Source organism: Grampus griseus, assembly GCF_964374135.1.
Source record: "Grampus griseus genome assembly, chromosome: 2".
Classification (NCBI taxonomy): domain Eukaryota; kingdom Metazoa; phylum Chordata; class Mammalia; order Artiodactyla; family Delphinidae; genus Grampus; species Grampus griseus.
The window spans coordinates 135,303,038-135,321,455 of NC_139018.1; the positions used below are offsets into that span (position 1 = coordinate 135,303,038).

General features: G+C 38.6%; 1 protein-coding gene across 6 annotated transcripts in view; it reads left to right on the forward strand.

Annotated features, from left to right (window-relative positions):
* Nucleotides 1-18,418, forward strand: part of AKAP13 (A-kinase anchoring protein 13) — a gene marked incomplete at its 5' end in the record, with an annotated part of 342,651 nt that overhangs the window by 185,532 nt on the left and 138,701 nt on the right. For all 6 annotated transcript variants that reach the window (XM_082649215.1, XM_082649216.1, XM_082649217.1 and 3 more), the window contains one exon: nt 2,995-3,128. In XM_082649215.1, the coding sequence (XP_082505341.1) occupies nt 2,995-3,128 (134 nt within the window). The remainder of the gene's footprint in view (nt 1-2,994; nt 3,129-18,418) is intronic.

Below are 18,418 nucleotides of genomic sequence, written 5' to 3' on the forward strand. Positions count from 1 at the left end.
GGGTAACCATGTCCAGAGAGAGCAAAGAGAAACCACTGGTGTTCAGTGGAAAGAAACGATCTGAATAAAACTCCTTATTGGGGGTTGAGGCTGAAGTTCAAACTGGAGTCGGACTCGGTTTTGACTCCTGAAGTCGTTCAAGGTCAGTTTGATTCAGACTTTGCGACCACCACCTGTTACCAGCTATAGACAGAGGACCTATCTCCTTGCTTGCCCCCAGGCTCTCGTAGGTAAGAAGCCTGTTTTGTTTTTATCGTTTGATTGCTCTTGCCGTTCTTTCTAATTTTTGAAAACCCCTTTACTGTAGTAGGTGTTAAGAATTGGGGGGTGGGGCATGAATAGAAATGAACAAATAGAATAAGGAGAGAAGTGGCTTTAGAAAAAGAGCAATTTAAACACAGTGGTCATTTTCCCTGATAGAGGGTGTTTAACCATTTATAATCTATTTTTCCAGTTGAGGGGTTTAAGAAACCTGAGATAGTATTTTTGGTGATTTCACACTTTTTGTTTTATTAAAGTGTCTTGGATTGTTAGCAGCCAACAAATTTCTATCACTAACAGTCTCAGAATTTCAATGAGAAGGTCTGTAATTTTTAAAAGAAGGCACAACAGCAAGTCTATTTTGGGGGCCCTGGCAGGTTGACATTTTAGAAGAACGGGAGTGGCTGTAAGCTGATGCCTGCCTATGTTGTTTTCATTTGGGTGCTGCGTCTTTGGCCACATGGGCTGGAATTATTTCTCTTTCTGGCTCAGTAGTCAGAATTTAATCCAAGCAAGTACAAACTATGTAAGGTTTGTGTCTATAGTACCTTATGAGAAAAGATAGAAACCAAGCCGACTTTGATTTTTTTTTTCCAGACTTTGATTTTTAATAGCACACAAAGATAGTAAAGGTGCTAAGAAATTATGTTTAAGATTTTAAGGCTTTAGGAAGGAAAATGAGATGAAAATCAAGTTTCAACTGTGTCTCTGCGCTTGGGATTTCGGTGTGTGTGTGTGTGTGTGTGTGGAGTTACTTATTCTGCTCTCCAGAGGAGTCATATGTGCTCCATGCTCATGGCCTCAAAGGACAGAGAGAAGTAACCAGTGATGAAGAAATTGGTGCTTTTTTCAGAAAATAGCCAGGATTTGGGGAAAGTCCCTGGTCACGTTGCCCTGGAGAAAAAGCACCTGAGTGTGATCTCAGACCAAAGGGTATTTTCTAGGAAGTTTACACTGCCATTTATGAATTTAACCATACTGTTTTATAAGTGAGGAGACATCAGTTTAACTGCTGATTTGGAAGGAGCCACATGGCATTGGCTTTTGTTTTTATATACTGCTGTTGACAAAGCCAAGTAGAAATTGAGATGAGGAAAACACAAAACTTCCAGTTAGGGTGAGGGGACGTAGCCCTTTACACATCAGGAGCATTGGCCGCAGTGCTTTGGGAAGTTAGTTGTGCATAACTGAGCCAGGCCAGTCCCGAGGGGGCTGCCAACACCCCACAGGTCTCACTAATCTCTGTTTACCGCTGGAACTGGTTGCTACTTGCCAAGATACATATTTTCAGTTGATGGATGTAGGATAGTAAGGATGTGTCAGAAATCACATCCCCAAATAAATAAAATAAAAATCATCAACAGCCCCCCCCCAAAAAAAAACCAAAAACCAAAAACAACCCTATCTTAGTCAGAAATGTTTTGATCAAGGAATACTTCTAAGGGGGTTGCTTAGTCAGTTGTTTTTTTTTTAACTTTAATCACATTTTATGAAATGTAAGAAAGATTTTGGTTCTTTGGGCAAGGAAACGTGTTTGCCCATTTTTTTAATTGCTAGTAAGATTATGTAATTAAAAAATTAGGGCAAAGAAAGGAGACTTACAACTGTTCATTTATAGGAATGTCACTTTCCTAAATCTAAAGTAGACCTTTATACGTCACAGTGTATAAAGGTATACACTCTCACAGTGTGCTATTAGAATAAAATCTTAATATATTTTATTTATATAATTATAAAATACATAATACAATATAATAATTTATTCTTTGGTGAAAGGAGCCTCTGCCTTCTGGTGTAGGGAAGATTTTTCTCTGCCAGAGTAGTAGACTAGATTAATAACAGATTATTATCTAGTAGACTAGATTAATAACAACCACAGAAAATCTTCCAAATGAAATCGAGTTGATAGTTCCATTTGTGTTTGGATTATCAAGGTGAATTTTGACTGTTCAACCATCAGTCCCCTTTAAAGAAGTGTTGAAGCCTAAATTTGCCTCAGGCATCATTTTATCACTTCCTTCCTGTATTAGCTTGACCATATGGTAGTCATGTAACAAAACCACTACTGTTTGGTCTGTTGAGCATAATTCTAAAGAAAACATGAAAAAACTTTTTCTTCAGAAAAGGAATTGCTGTTGATAGTGTGTAATTATGTTTTGGTTTGGGAAGAAATAAAAGTTAAAACAAAAACTAATTTATTAAGAATAGTTCAGTCTTATCAATTGCTGTGATGGGTAGGTGAGTGTATGTAGTATGTTTTTAAAGAAAGACTCTTCCCAAAGGCTTTATCTCATTCTCAGTAGCTCTTTCCTTTTTGTCCTGTACAGATACATCTCTTGCCTCTTTGATAATGGTCAGGATGGACTACTAGCTTTAGCTATTAATCTGTTCCCTTAAAGCTTGTCAGTTTTCTTTTCCATGTGCAAGACAGCACCACACTCATCAAATTGTCATGAAAAAGTCAGTAGTGAAGATGGAAGTTCAGTGGACATTGAACTGGATCTTACCTTAGCTACAAACCCACACAGAAGCAGGAGAAAACCATATAACCAGGTGATGAGGGACTAGCTCAGCACAGGGTCAGAAATGACACCAGCTTCAAAATAATACTTTCTATTTAACACAAAGGGAAAGGCAAACAAAACACATGAAACCTGGAGCATGTTGTGTAAATAGTAAGGCCCAGGAATCAATTTTTCCAAATGTACTTTGTAACCACCTTGTTCTCTTCAGAAATGCCAGACACGAAAGCTGAAGATGAAATGGATTTTCTGAGTAATACCAAGGAGAGTTCAGTTTCTGAAGAGGTGGCTGTAGGAAACGTAGCTTCTACGCCGGAGGTGAAACAAGGCCCGAAGACCCAGCCGGTAAGTCTGTATGAGCACAAAGTGTGTTTAGGCTGCTCTGTTGTGTCTGATTTATGGCCTTGCTTGGGGGATTTTTTTTGATTCACAGTAGGATTTTTTCCCCTTTCTCCCTTGTTCCCTCATATACAAATGTGGACATGTTGCAGTGAAGCTTTTGCATAGCATAGTTTTAGAATGGACCCTCCTGCAGGGATCCCTTGGAGATAATAATGAAAAATGCTTTTCCTGTGAGCACAAGACTTTCCAATTTGTCATGAGGTTTAACATGTCACAAGATGGGAATTATCAGAAAAAGGGATCTATTAACCCTTCTTAAACCTGACTCTTCTTTCTTTATATAGAAACTGATAGCAAAAATGAGATTTTAACTTAAAGCTCAATACTGACTAAAATATGAAGTATGTCATTTTTAATGATGGAAAAAAAATTCACTAGGTTTTCATAATAGCTCTATTGAGACATAGTTCACATAACCGTAAAATTCACTCATTCAAGTAAAGTGCGCAGCTTAGTAGTTTTTAATATATTTACAAAGTCTTAAAACTGTCACTGCCGTCTAATTTTGTAACGTTGTCATCATGCTGAAAAGAAACCCCATGTTCATTAGCAGTTCACTACCACCCTCCTCAGCTAATGGTCACTAATCTCCTTTCTGTCTCTATGGGTTTGCCCGTTCCGGAACTTCATATAAATGCAATTATAGAATATGTGGCCTTCGGTGACTGGTTTCTTTCACTTAGTGTAATGTTTCAAGGTTCATCCATGTTGTAACATTGATCAGTATTTCATTTCTTTTTATTGCCAAGTAATATCCTGTTGTATGGATATACTACATGTTGTGCATTTGGATTATTTCTACTTTTTCGCTATTGTGAATAATAACTGCTCTGAACATTTGTGTATAAGTTTGTGTGGACATATGTTTTCATATACTTAGTAATGGGTGTGCTGACCCATATGGTAATTTTATATTTAATACTTAACTAAGTTTTCAGAAATGGTTTTCTTCAGGGTCTTGAGATTATTGTTCTTCTTGTTTAAAGCTATTAACTTGTAAAACAGAGAACTTAAACTTGTTGAGAGAAACAGGGTTCTAAGCTTTAGATTCCACACTTGTCTTAAAAAAAAGAACACCTTTTGGAAGCTGAAAAATCGAGTTACTGGCCTAAATCATATTGCCCGTCGGAAAATGAACCTTCCTTGTCTAGACTTGAGGGTGCACTGTGTTTGCTCTTCAGAGGGCTAAGTATTTTTTCATAAAGTTACCCCAGTACATAAACAGAACTATACCCTCCCAAAATGTTTCAAGTGTATGGACTGTGATAAACAAGCTTCATTTTTTTGGAGTACAGTGGTAGGGAGGTGCTGACTGTTTTCACCCACCCCTTATTACAGATAGTATCCATGACTAATGCCTGGTTGGCTACTTGTACAGCAGGCACTATACAGACAAATATTGCTTTTGCCCCTGGGGAAAGAAAAGAGAACACACCCTGCATGGGTACATGTGTCTTTGTTTCCAGGAGCCCCTAAAAATGGAAAGGAACAAACTCACATCCTTGAATTCAAATGCCTCTGTTTCTTAGTCTTCCATCTGAAGTCTTGCTAATTAGTGTTCTGGAGTGCAGCCTGATGCTTGGCCATAGACCTTTTGCTTTCCCATGAGGATATCTCTGTCCTGACAGTATCTTGACTACTATAAAAAAGAAAACAAAACACTGTATTTTTAAAAGAAAGTACCTCCTCTCCTCGTCTCTTTCCTCTTCTCATTTTTCCTCCAGTTTTAGGAGTTGAGATAGGTAATATTCCTCTGGTTGGTCATCAAGCCTCATTTTACAGATAAAAGAATTACACCCTCAGAGAGTCACACGGCTAGCTCAAGGTCAGAGCCTGCTAGAATGGGAGCTTGTAGTTTGGTTCTAACCTAGGACTTGCCCAGTGGGGTGCTTTCCTCCCTGCCTCTTAACCCCAGGCTCTGTGACTGTGGGTATATTCTAAGGAGCATCAATATGTGAGAATCATGTAATTTGTCTGTTGCTAGGGGTTATCTGTGCTTTGTGTCTGCCTTCACTTAGCGTAGTTAGAGAAAGCATACGTTAATGGAATTTTTAGTTTATGAGGATTTTCAGGTCTACACAGTGGAGGGTTTTGTGTTCACGGCGTTCTCAAAGTGACGTGAAATCTGACCACTGACCTCCCCTCCCTGTTGCTCTGCCAGCCTTGCCTTACTTGCTATGGATTGAAAGGAGAAAGCATGGACACACAATTTGATCTTTCCAATGCCCCATTTTCTCTTTTTATCCCATTTAACTTTCCGCATGCTATATTCATTGAGAAGTTCCCAAACGTTTTTGGTAAAGGACAGAGAGTAAATATTTTAGGGTATGTGGGACTACAGTTTCTGTAACAACTGATCAACTTTGATGTTATAGTGTGAAAGCAGCCACAGGCTGCCTGTAAACAAGAGTGTGACTGTGTTCCAATAAAACTTTATAGAAATTTGAATTTCATATCATGAAGTAATTTAATTTTTTGAATTTTTTTCAATCATTAAGAAATGTAAAATCTACTCAGGGTGTTTTTTTACGGGCTGTACAAAAACAAGCGGTGGCCTAGTGGTGGTAGTTTGTGGGCTCCTGACCTAGAGGATACTTGTGCTTCAGTGGATGAAAAGAAAGAGAAAGCAAGTAGAATTTTTTTCTTTTCTAAATTGTTTCATCTTGCCGTGAAAGCTCTGGTTACTAACCTGCACATAGGAAGGTGGAGAGTTCCGATTCTGTGTTTCTCCTGAATTTGCTTTTTGACTTAGTCTCTCCAGGGCTCAGCTTCCTTACTCTATTCGTCTTCTAGCCTTAACCTTCTGGAGTCTGGGTTTGCAGTCTGTAAAGGGTTACTTGAGCTTGTGATTGTAGTCGAGGGTGGAGTGGCATTTGTTTAGCATTATTTAATTCGATCTTTCAGACACATGGTCAGTCTCTTTGCTGGCCTTGGGAAGAAGCCAGTCATTGCTTCATTGACTCATTGTTTCACTGAATCATCCTCTTCCAAATGTAAAACGGGAAAAAACTGTGTATCTTACGCTTTGCTACTGTCTTGAAAACCTAAAGCATAGGTTCATAAAGGAATTAGGCAGTATCAAGAATAGTGCTTGCTTATATCCTCAGAGAAAACGCATGCGTGTGTTAAATGCTACAGGTGTCTCAATACATGATATGTGGTCCTAACGGATATTTCTTCACTGAATCGAAAACTGTTCACAATTCCAGAGGCCAGGTTTTATACACAATATGGTCCATTCCCATTAGTCATTTCATCAGCATTTTTCTTTCTTTTTTTTTTGTGGTAAGCAGGCCTCTCACTGTTGTGGCCTCTCCCGTTGCGGAGCACAGGCTCCGGACGCGCAGGCTCAGCGGCCATAGCTCACGGGCCCAGTCGCTCCACGGCATGTGGGATCTTCCCGGACTGGGGCTCGAACCCACGTCCCCTGCGTCGGGAGGCAGACTCTCAACCACTGCGCCACCAGGGAAGCCCTCATCAGCATTTAGTAGTCATGGTTGTTATTAAGTATTGCCAAAGCCTTAATACTAGTTACAATTTAATATTCAACATTATCCCTTCTTATATACATTCCTGGTTTCAAGGTTCTCAGATTACCTCTTGTAGTCCTCTTTTTTTCCCCTCAGTGAGTTAATATATATCAAGTACTTAGAGCCTGACATGCAATAAGTACCACTTAGCATTATTATTATTAATTAGTTTTATAACTTTAGATTCCAATATCCTTTTTAATTTAAGTAATTTAAGTAACCGGTGGCATATTGTGGTTCCTAAAACAATCAAGCCTCAGGTTCTGCTTCTTGAACATTGTTATAAAAGCTTCAGGAATAGCATCAAATGTTAATTTAAGTTGGGAGACATGGTGCTTGTTTTACTTCTGAGACCCTTAGAATTTGAGTGAAGCTTAAAGATTATCTGAAGTCTAATACCTTTGCTTTATAGGAGGAAAAAAATGATTTCTGGAAAGTTAAGCGACTTGCCTCATTTTACAGCTAGTTAATTCTGTATGCTAGACTAGAACCTCATTTCTGTGTCCGTAATGTCTCTGCTATACTGTGGTTTCCAGAAAAGTCATCCTGAGGGTATACTTCTGGGGAATTCAGTTCACTTGGATGGGTTTTTGCATTTTAAACAAGTACCCCTGAATGATGCATACACACCCTAAGATTCTAAAACCATTGCATTATACCCTCGTGCTTTCAGTGATAGTTGGAGAAATTCCTTTGGCTGTTTTAGGATCTAAGCTGATTCACTTTAAAATAAGTCTCATGTTCTTATTATAATTTGTTTAGCTGTAGCTAAGTACCATCAAGATGGTATTTGTCCAGAGAGTTTGCTTTTGATGTACAATTACTAATATTTTCCAAACCTGCCATTTATTTCCTAAAGAATGATATGACTGGGTGTAGAGGTGACATTCAATACTTGAGTCCAGAACAGAAAGCTTTCTGGGACCATTCACCTTGAGAATATGCTCCATGGTGACCAGGAAGGAATTCTGACTCCTACTTCCCTGACCCAGTGCTGCAAACCAGCATACTCCATGTCCTCTGTGAATCTTTTCAACACGTGGCCAAGTTCATTAGGAAGGAGCTTGCTTCCCTGGGGTATCTGTTCATTAAGGTATTTCTGTAATAGTTCCTTTTCCAGATGATCATTGCAGAAGCTCATTAGCCATATGGAGGAGTTAATTCAATAAGCCAGGTATATCTTGTCAGGATGCCCATGGTCCTAGCAGCCAAACACTCAAGAACAAATATGTTCAAGCACAACTATAAAATCCCATATGTTGAGTATTAGGTTACTGGGAAAGTCTACTCTTCATTTAACACACACTCCCCAATCAGAACCATGCTCCCTTTTAAAAAAAATAACTACATAGGGCTTCCCTGTTGGCACAGTGGTTAAGAATCCGCTTGCCAGTGCAGGCGACACAGGTTCGAGCCCTGGTCCGGGAAGATCCCACATGCCGCAGAGCAACTAAACCTCAGCGCCACGACTACTGAGCCTGTGCTCTAGAGCCCGCAAGCCACGACTACTGAAGCGCGAGCACCTAGAGTCCATGCTCCACAACAAGAGAAGCCACTGCAATGAGAAGCCTGCGCACCCCAATGAACAGTAGTCCCCGCTCGCCGCCAACTAGAGAAAGCCTGCGTGCAGCAACGAGGACCCAGCGCTGCCAAAAATAAACAGATAAATAAATAAATTTATTTTAAAAAAACCCGACACAGCCAAACATTAAATTAACTGAATTTCCATTCTTAGTTATTTTTACAACAATATTAATATTTGTTTCTTCAAGATTGTGGTAAGGGCAGTGTTGGACTATTTCTGGTTAAAATCTTGAATTCTCCCTGTAGTTTGATTATTTTCTGTGTTTCCTTCCTCTTGTCTCAAGGGGGCGAGCTTGCATTTCCATCCCTAGTCCAGGAATCTCTTCAAAAAAGTTTTCGTTTTGTGTGGCTTTTCACACCCTTCATGCACACCTGCCATAGGAACATATGGCAGCTCTCAGGCTATCTGGTAACTAACTGGACTGGTCGTAGCACTGATATTCAAAATGACTCACACATCCTACCCTCTTATTTAACAGTTTTCAATTTTAAAAAAGGTCTTTTTAAAAATGTCTCTGCTATCATATTTACATATATATAGTTTTGTGGTATACGTGTCATCTAGGAAAAAGCAAAGTGGCCTCTTCATGTCGCCAGTAAGTCTTCTCTGCGTATATTTGGCATGTAAGAGAACTAGCACTGCACCCACCCCCCGCTGCCAATTATCCTTTTTGGGTCCAAATCTAGAGCTAGCTTCAGTCACAGGGAAACATACTCCTCAGCTTTTTCATACAGAATTTTTGGAGATACTCTGGATGTCTCTTCTGAAATGGGGTTAACAAGAAATTCTCCAAGTGTTCTTCTAGAGAAGATAGTTGCAAAAAAGAAGTGCCTTAAAGAGCCCCAGATCACAAAGCCATAAGTGGAAAAACTACATCCTTAATGTAAAAATATCTGTAAATAATATATGTAAGAGTATAATTTAATGATCTAACTATACATTTTTTCCTTTTTTTAAAAAACTGAGGCATAGATGATGCACAATATTATATGTTTCAGCTGTTTAGCAGTGATTCACAATTTTTAAAGGTTATGTTCCATTTATAATTACTAAAAAATATTGGCTATATTCCCTCTGTTGTATAATATATCCTTGTAACTTATTTATTTTATACATAGTAGTTTGTCCCTCTTAATCCCCTGACCCTATCTTGCCCCTCCCTCCTTCTTTCTACCCACTGGTGACCACTAGTTTGTTCTTTTTATCTGTGAGTCTCTTTCTGTTTTGTTATATTCACTAGTTGGTTTTATTTTCTTAGATTCCACATATAAGCGATATCATACAGTATTTGTCTTTCTCTGTTGGACTTACTTCACTTAGCGTAATATCTTCCAAGTTCATCCATATTATTGCAAATGGCAAAAATCCATTCTTTTTTATGGCTGAGTAGTAGTATACCATTGTATATAGCTATACATTTTTCAGTGACCTTGAGGAAATTATTTAATTTCTCTGATCTCCATCTTCCCACTTGTATAATGGTTAGGTAATCTCTAATGTTTCTTCAGGTTCTTAATTTTTAACCAGTGTGTGATTCTAAAATGATAGGAATAAGTCCATGAATGTTGGGGTGTATATCTTACTGTATTGGAGTAAAAGGGCAACCGCGAAGGACATTTTAAAATCACACTTCCTTTAATGGCCAGTTCTTACTGATCACTTTTTCTTTGAACATTTTCCAGGGTGTTTTGCTCTACAGTCTTACTTTGATTAATAATCCACTTCTTTCTCTCATAGAACTGCTTAATCATAGGTCATGTGTGCATTTTGGAGGAGGCATGTGTGCCTTTTCTACCCCCCCACCCCCCACCCCCCCGCCCCCGCCTGTTGGGACAAAAGAACCAAATGTGATTCTTATCACTCTTTTGGCCCATTTGTTACACTCCTCATCTCACTTTTGTTCATTCTTATCTCATTATATTGACAGCCAAGGTTAGTAGCCAAGCACAGTGGAAAGATTATGGAGCCCAGTAAACCACAGTTTTAATCCCAATTCTGGCCCTTGATCTGCCACTTTGATCCATTTGTTTAGAGGCTCAGTTTCCTCATCTATAAATTTGGGATAATGATGCCAACTGCAAGAGTTATTTGTACTAACTAGAGTTAGTATAGTGTCCAGCATGTACTAGACGTTTTATAAGCAGTAGGGTGTAACTCTAATCTCATTTTAAACTAACTCAGAATTATCAGACCCACTCTTAAGACTCTATGGATGAATGATTTTAAATAGGTGATGGTTAAAATGATCTTGGAAGAAGTTACCAACTGTATCAGGCCATAGTGTTACTTATTTAAATTACCATGTCAGTTTGTGTTTACTGTGAAGGTGCACTGATTTATTCAGAACTTCATTCAACAAATGTTCTTGAACTCTGTGCTAGACCTTAGAAATGCTGAAATGAAAATAAGCCTGTCTCCACATTCAAATTCATATTCCAGTGGGAAGAGACAATTACTAAACCAATAAGATACAGTCTGGTAAGTGTTAAAATATATAGGCAAACTCAGGGTGGCTTATGAATAGATATATTTCAGCTAGATAAATGGTAAATTCTCCTCTCTAAGTTCCTATATACCCCCTGGGAGGAGGGACGTTTCTAAGGAATGGTGTATTATTTTTACACTGTTTACCTCAAGTGGCTTCCCAAGTTTCATTTTAAAGGAGGATTGTCTTTTGTGGGGGTGAAGATATGTACATTCCATGTCAGAAACTCAGGCTTGGGTGTAACCGTTATTTCTGCCAGTAGACTTGGAAGGGCCCCCACTGGGCGACCTCTCAGAAAAACTAGTGTATTGCTTCTGACCCCAAGTTCTATGTTCATCTTACTGACATAAACATGACTTTATGGCTACTTGTTTTCCCCTCTTAAGAGAAGAAGCTTCCATAGTAGAAAAACTAAAAGAAAAATATCATTTGATCTGTGGAGAAAGGCTTAGGTCCTTCTCAGTGATGCACATAATTGGGACATTTATAGATTTCTCAGATTTTGATTGTGTATTTTAAGAAGATGCCTTGCTGGTTGGCCACCATAAGAGTAAAGGTGCACGCTGTATATGGAATTGTTTATCCAGAAAAGGTTTCAGGGGTACTGATTTCTGATATTTTGGGCCCATTAGGCTGCTCAACTTCGTGATGTAGTCTGTGGCTTTGATTTCCTTTATTCATTCATTTAGTAAACTTTAAATGAATACCTTTCCCTCTCAAGGTATTGCATCAAATATGTAGGGAAGTAAAAAAGAGGTTAGATATTGTCTTTGTCCCCAGTTTAGTTAAATAAAGAAAGCACATACAGGCATAATCACAGTCTGTGGCTGCAGTATGTGAGATATGCCATAGGTGCCTTTAAGGTGCTCTAGAAGTTCACAGAGAGATGAATTCTTCCTGAGAAGTGCTTGTCTGAAATGTAGTGATGTTTCCTTGGTGATAACCTTGTTGTAACACACATGGTATAAATATTCATTAGAAAGTAGGGATAGGTTCAGGGAACCTTTGGTGTGCTCTCCAGCTTTATAGTTCTTTATTGCTTTCACAATGTACTTGGCCCTTCAAAGATCCAAGAATTGCCAGAAATGCCCCAATTTCAGTTTAGGAAACTGAAAAGTAACATTTACCAAAAGAAGCATAAAGAATGGAAGTATTTGGTAATATGTGAACCATGTAGGAATTAAAAAGAGTAGTACCTCTGTTTAAATATTTCCATTCAGCCAGTATAAATCTGCATTCCCTCCTTGCCTCTTTCATGCAGTGATATAGCCATTTTGCTTCCATTCTGAGAACCCCCAAAGCCCCATCCCTCCTTGTGGAACCGAAGAATTGTGACATGGTCTTAAGTCATTGCCACGTGTGTAGTCTTCAATAGAAAGTTAGTTGATAATGAAGATACTTTCCATAAAGTTCAGAACAGAACATACTCTTAGGAGCACAATTAATATATCTTTGAGTTTAAGTCTTACTCAGAAGTCACAGTAAGCCAAATATTTTTTATATTGATCTTCCTTATCTGTGTAGCAGTTGGCATTCTGTCGTGAGTCATTAGAATTGAAATGTATTTAAGAGTTTTGAAAGCCTAGTCATTATGCAGTTGGAATTTGGGGTCGAACCGAAGTATAAGAATGAAATAGATTTTTTGTGTTTGGTTCCTGGATTTGTATTGAATGTAGTTGCAGAAGATGATTTCTGGAACAGTTTGAAGTACTTATAACAAGAATAATTAGGTTAAGTGTATAGCTCCCCAAAGTGGACACTGTGGAAAGTGTTTATTTGAATGTCTAAATTTGACTCGGAACTTTCATTCATGCGAGATATACAGTAGTCCCCCCTTATCCACGGGGCATGTGTTCCCAGACCCCTGTAGACGCCTGAAACCTTGGATAGTGCCAAATCCTATATAGACTGTTTTTTCATATACATACATACATATCTGTGAAAAAGTTTAATTTATGAATTAGGCACAGTAAGAGATTAACAATAATAATAAAATGGAACAGTTATAACTATACTGTAATAAAAGTTATGTGAATGTGATCTTTCTCTCAGAATACCTTAAATCTGTAATGTCTTTTCCATCTTAACTAAACACGCAGGGTACGCATAATTTTTGCAGTTTGAGGTGCTGTGGTAAAAATAGCACTATTTTCTTTATCCTTCTTCACAATTTCACAGAAAATTCCTCCTTACCATAGATCTTAGCAACCTCAGCATACGATTTTCCCCCTCTTCCCTATTAAGTCTAGAACTTTCATCTTTCACTTAAAAGATGCACTTTACATCTGTGGTAGATCCAAAATGCCAGCATCACTACTCTTGTGATTTGGGACCATTATTAAATAAAATAAGGGTTAGTTGAACACCACACTGTGTACTGACATAGTCAGTCTGATAACCAAAACAGTTACTAAGTGACTAATGGGCAGGATACGCCAGACAAAGGAACGACTCACGTCCCAGGTGGGGCAGAGAGAGATGATGCGAGATTACGTCAGGCTACACAGAATGGTGCACAACTAAAAACATATGAATTGTTTACTTCTGGAATTTTCCATTTAATATTTTCTGACTATGGTTGAGCACAGGTAACTAAAATCATGGAAATTAAAACCACAGATGAGGGGGGACTACTGTATACATACACATGTGTGTGTTTCTTCTACTACATAGAACATGAGATACTTTTCGAGCATCACAGCATCTGGGAAATTCTGCTCTACCCCTTTCCTGAAGCAGTAGTACAACAACAACAAAAAAAAAAATGGAGAGGGGGATAAATCGTGAAAAAGTAAGACTTACTTTCTTGCTCGGAGTCTCCTTGAAGAAAGATAGACCAGTAGAAAAAGGTGCTTGAGTTGGAGATACCTCACCACCCCTTTGGTTTGTTTGCACAAATGGAATGGGATCATAAGATTCGTAGTGGGACCATTTAAAGGTCTTTTCTGCTCCCATGCAGTCCTGGCCTGAGGAACAGGGGCGGGAGCTTCGAGACTAGGGTGGCGCGAAAGCCGTGTGGAGGACAGGCTCTTGGTGATCCAGCCAGCCATCAGGGCTGTGCCACTGAGGTGGGAGAGCCAACTTCAGGACACTGGTCCACAAGAGACCTCCCAGCTCCACGTAATATCAAACGGCGAAATCATCTCCCAGAGATCTCCATCTGAACGCCAAGACCCAGCTTCACTCAATGACCAGCAAGCTCCAGTGCTAGACACCCCATGCCAAACAACTAGCAAGACAAGAACAAAACCCCATCCATTAGCACAGAGGCTTCCTAAAATCATAAGGCCACAGACACCCCAAAACACACCACCAGACATGGACCTGCCCACCAGAAAGACAAGATCCAGCCTCATCCACCAGAACACAGGCACTAGTCCCCTCCACCAGGAAGCCTACACAACCCACTGAACCAACCTTAGCCACTGGGGACAGACACCAAAAACAATGGGAACTACGAACCTGCAGCCTGCAAAAAGGAGACCCCAAACACAGTAAGATAAGCAAAATGAGAAGACAGAAAAACACACAGCAGATGAAGGAGCAAGATAAAAACCCACTAGACCTAACAAATGAGGAGGAAATAGGCAGTCTACCTGAAAAAGAATTCAGAATAATGATAGTAAAGATGATCCCAAATCTTGGAAATAGAATAGACAAAATGCAAGAAACATTTAACAAGGACCTAGAAGAACTAAAGATGAAAAAAACAACAATGAACAACACAATAAATGAAATTAAAAATACTCTAGATGGGATCAATAGCAGAAAAACTGAGGCAGAAGAACAGATAAGTGACCTGGAAGATAAAATGTGGAAATAACTACTGCAGAACAGAATAAAGAAAAAAGAATGAACAGAACTGAGGACAGTCTCAGAGACCTCTGGGACAACATTAAATGCACCAACATTTGAATTATAGGGGTTCCAGAAGAAGAAGAGAAAAAGAAAGGGACTGAGATAATATTTAAAGAGATTATAGTTGAAAACTTCCCTAATATGGGAAAGGAAATAGTTAATTAAGTCCAGGAAGCACAGAGAGTCCCATAAAAGATAAATCCAAGGAGAAACACTCCAAGACACATATTAATCAAACTATCAAAAATTAAGTACAAAGAACAAGTATTAAAAGCAGCAAGGGAAAAACAACAAATAACGCATAAGGGAACCTCCATAAGATTAACAGCTGATCTTTCAGCAGAAACTCTGCAAGCCAGAAGGGAGTGGCAGGACATATTTAAAGTGATGAAGGAGAAAAACCTACAACCAAGATTACTCTACCCAGCAAGGATCTCATTCAGATTTGACAGAGAAATTATAACCATTCCAGAAAGCAATGCTAAGAGAATTCAGCACCTCCAAACCAGCTTTACAACAAATGCTAAAGGAACTTCTCTAGACAGGAAACACAAGAGAAGGAAAAGACCTACAATAATAAACCCAAAACAATTAAGAAAATGGTAATAGGAACATACATATCGATAATTACCTTAAATGTAAATGGATTAAATGCTCCAACCAAAAGACATAGATTGGCTGAATGGATACAAAAACAAGGCCCGTATATATGCTGTCTGCAAGAGACCCACTTCAGACCGAGGGACACATACAGACTGAAAGTGAGGGGATGTGAAAAGATATTAGATGCAAATGGAAATCAAAAGAAAGCTGGAGGGCTTCCCTGGTGGCGCAGTGGTTGAGAGTCCGCTTGCCGATGCAGGGAACACGGGTTCATGCCCTGGTCCAGGAAGATCCCACATGCCGCGGAGCGGCTAGGCCCGTGAGCCATGGCCGCTGAGCCTGCGCCTCTGGAGCCTGTGCTCCAGGGCCACAATGGGAGCGGCCACAACAGTGAGAGGCCCATGTACCGCAAAAAAAAAAAATTAAAATTAAAAAAAAAATGGAAAGCTGGAGGAGCAATTCTCACATTAGACAAAATAGACTTTAAAACAAAGACTATTACAAGAGAGAGGCAAAGAAGGACACTACATAATGATCAAGGGATTAATCCAAGAAGAAGATATAACAGTTGTAAATATTTATGCATCCAACACAGGAGCACCACAATACATAAGGCAAATGCTAACAGCCATAAAAGGGGAAATTGACAGTAACACAATCGTAGTAGGCAACTTTAATACCCCACGTTCACCAATGGACAGATCATCCAAAATGAAAATGAATAAGGAAACAAGCTTTAAATGATACATTAAACAAGATGGACTTAATTGATATTTATAGGACATTCCATCCAAAAACAACAGAATACACATTCTTCTCAAGTGCTCATGGAACATTCTCCAGGATAGATCATATCTTGGGTCACAGATCAAGCCTTGGTAAATTAAAGAAAATTGAAATCGTATCAACTATCTTTTCCAACCACAACGCTATGAGACTAGATATTAATTACAGGAAAAAATCTGTAAGAAATACAAACACATGGAGGCTAAACAACACACTACTTAATAACCAAGAGATCACTGAAGAAATCAAAGAGGAAATCAAAAAATACCTAGAAACAAATGACAATGAAAACATAATGTCCCAAAACCTATGGGATACAGCAAAAGCAATTCTAAGAGGGAAGTTTATAGCAATACAATCCTACCTTAAGAAACATCTCAAATAAACAACCTAACCTTACTCCTAAAGCAATTAGAGAAAGAAGAACAAAAAAAACCCCAACGTTAGCAGAAGGAAAGAAATGAGAAAGATCAGATCAGAAATAAATGAAAAAGAAATGAAGGAAACGATAGCAAAGATCAATAAAACTAAAGGCTGGTTCTTTGAGAACATAAACAAAATTGATAAACTATTAGCCAGACTTATCAAGAAAAAAAGGGAGAAGACCCAAATCAATAGAATTAGAAATGAAAAAGGAAAAGTAACAACTGACACTGCAGAAATAAAAAGGATCATGAGAGATTACTGCAAGCAACTCTATGCCAATAAAATGGACAACCTGGAAGAAATGGACAAATTCTTGGAAATGCACAACCTTCCAAGACTGAACCAGGAAGAAATAGAGAATATGAACAGACCAATCACAAGCACTGAAATTGAAACTGTGATTAAAAATCTTCCAACAAACAAAAGCCCAGGACCAGAGGGCTTCACAGGCGAATTCTATCAAACATTTAGAGAAGAGCTAATACCTATCCTTCTCAAACTCTTCCAAAATATAGCAGAGGGAGGAACACTCCCAAACTCATTCTACGAGGCCACCATCACTCTGATACCAAAAGCAGACAAGGATGTCACAAAGAAAGAAAACTACAGGCCAATATCACTGATGAACATAGATGCAAAAATCCTCAACAAAATACTAGCAAACAGAATCCAACAGCACGTTAAAAGGATCATACACCATGATCAAGTGGGGTTTATTCCAGGAATGCAAGGATTCTTCAATATACGCAAAACAATCAATGTGATAAACCATATTAACAAATTGAAGGAGAAAAACCATATGATCATCTCAATAGATGCAGAGAAAGCTTTTGACAAAATTCAACACCCATTTATGATAAAAACCCTGCAGAAAGTAGGCATAGAGGGAACTTTCCTCAACATAATAAAGGCCATATATGACAAACCCACAGCCAACATCGTCCTCAATGGTGAAACACTGAAAGCATTTCCACTAAGATCAGGAGCAAGTCAAGGTTGCCCATTCTCACCACTATTATTCAACATAGTTTTGGAAGTTTTAGCCACAGCAATCAGAGAAGAAAAAGAAATAAAAGGAATCCAAATCGGAAGAGAAGAAGTAAAGCTGTCACTGTTTGCAGGTGACGTGATACTATACATAGAGACTCCTAAAGATGCTACCAGGAAACTACTAGAGCTAATCAATGAATTTGGTAAAGTAGCAGGATACAAAATTAATGCACAGAAATCTCTTGCATTACTCTATACTAATGATGAAAAATGTGAAAGTGAAATTAAGAAAACACTCCCATTTACCTTTGCAACAAAAAGAATAAAATATCTACGAATAAACCTACCAAAGGAGACAAAAGACCTGTATGCAGAAAACTATAAGACATGGATGAAAGAAATTAAAGATGATACAAATAGATGGAGAGATATACCATGTTCTTGGATTGGAAGAATCAACATTGTGAAAATGACTCTACTACCCAAAGCAATCTACAGATTTAATGCAATCCCTATCAAACTACCACTGGCATTTTTCACAGAACTAGAACAAAAAAATTTCACAATTTGTATGGAGACACAAAAGATGCCGAATAGCCAAAGCAATCTTGAGAAAGAAAAATGGAGCTGGAGGAATCAGGCTCCCTGACTTCAGACTATACTACAAAGCTACAGTAATCAAGACAGTATGGTCCGGGCACAGAAACAGAAATATAGGTCAATGGAACAGGATAGAAAGCCCAGCGATAAACCCATGCACATATGGTCACCTTATCTTTGATAATGGAGGCAAGAATATACAGTGGAGAAAATACAGCCTCTTCAGTAAGTGGTGCTGGGAAAATTGGACAGCTACATGTAAAAGAATGAAATTAGAACACTCCCTAACACCATACATAAAAATAAACTCAAAATGGATTAAAGACCTAAATGTAAGGCCAGACACCTTCAAACTCTTAGAGGAAAACAT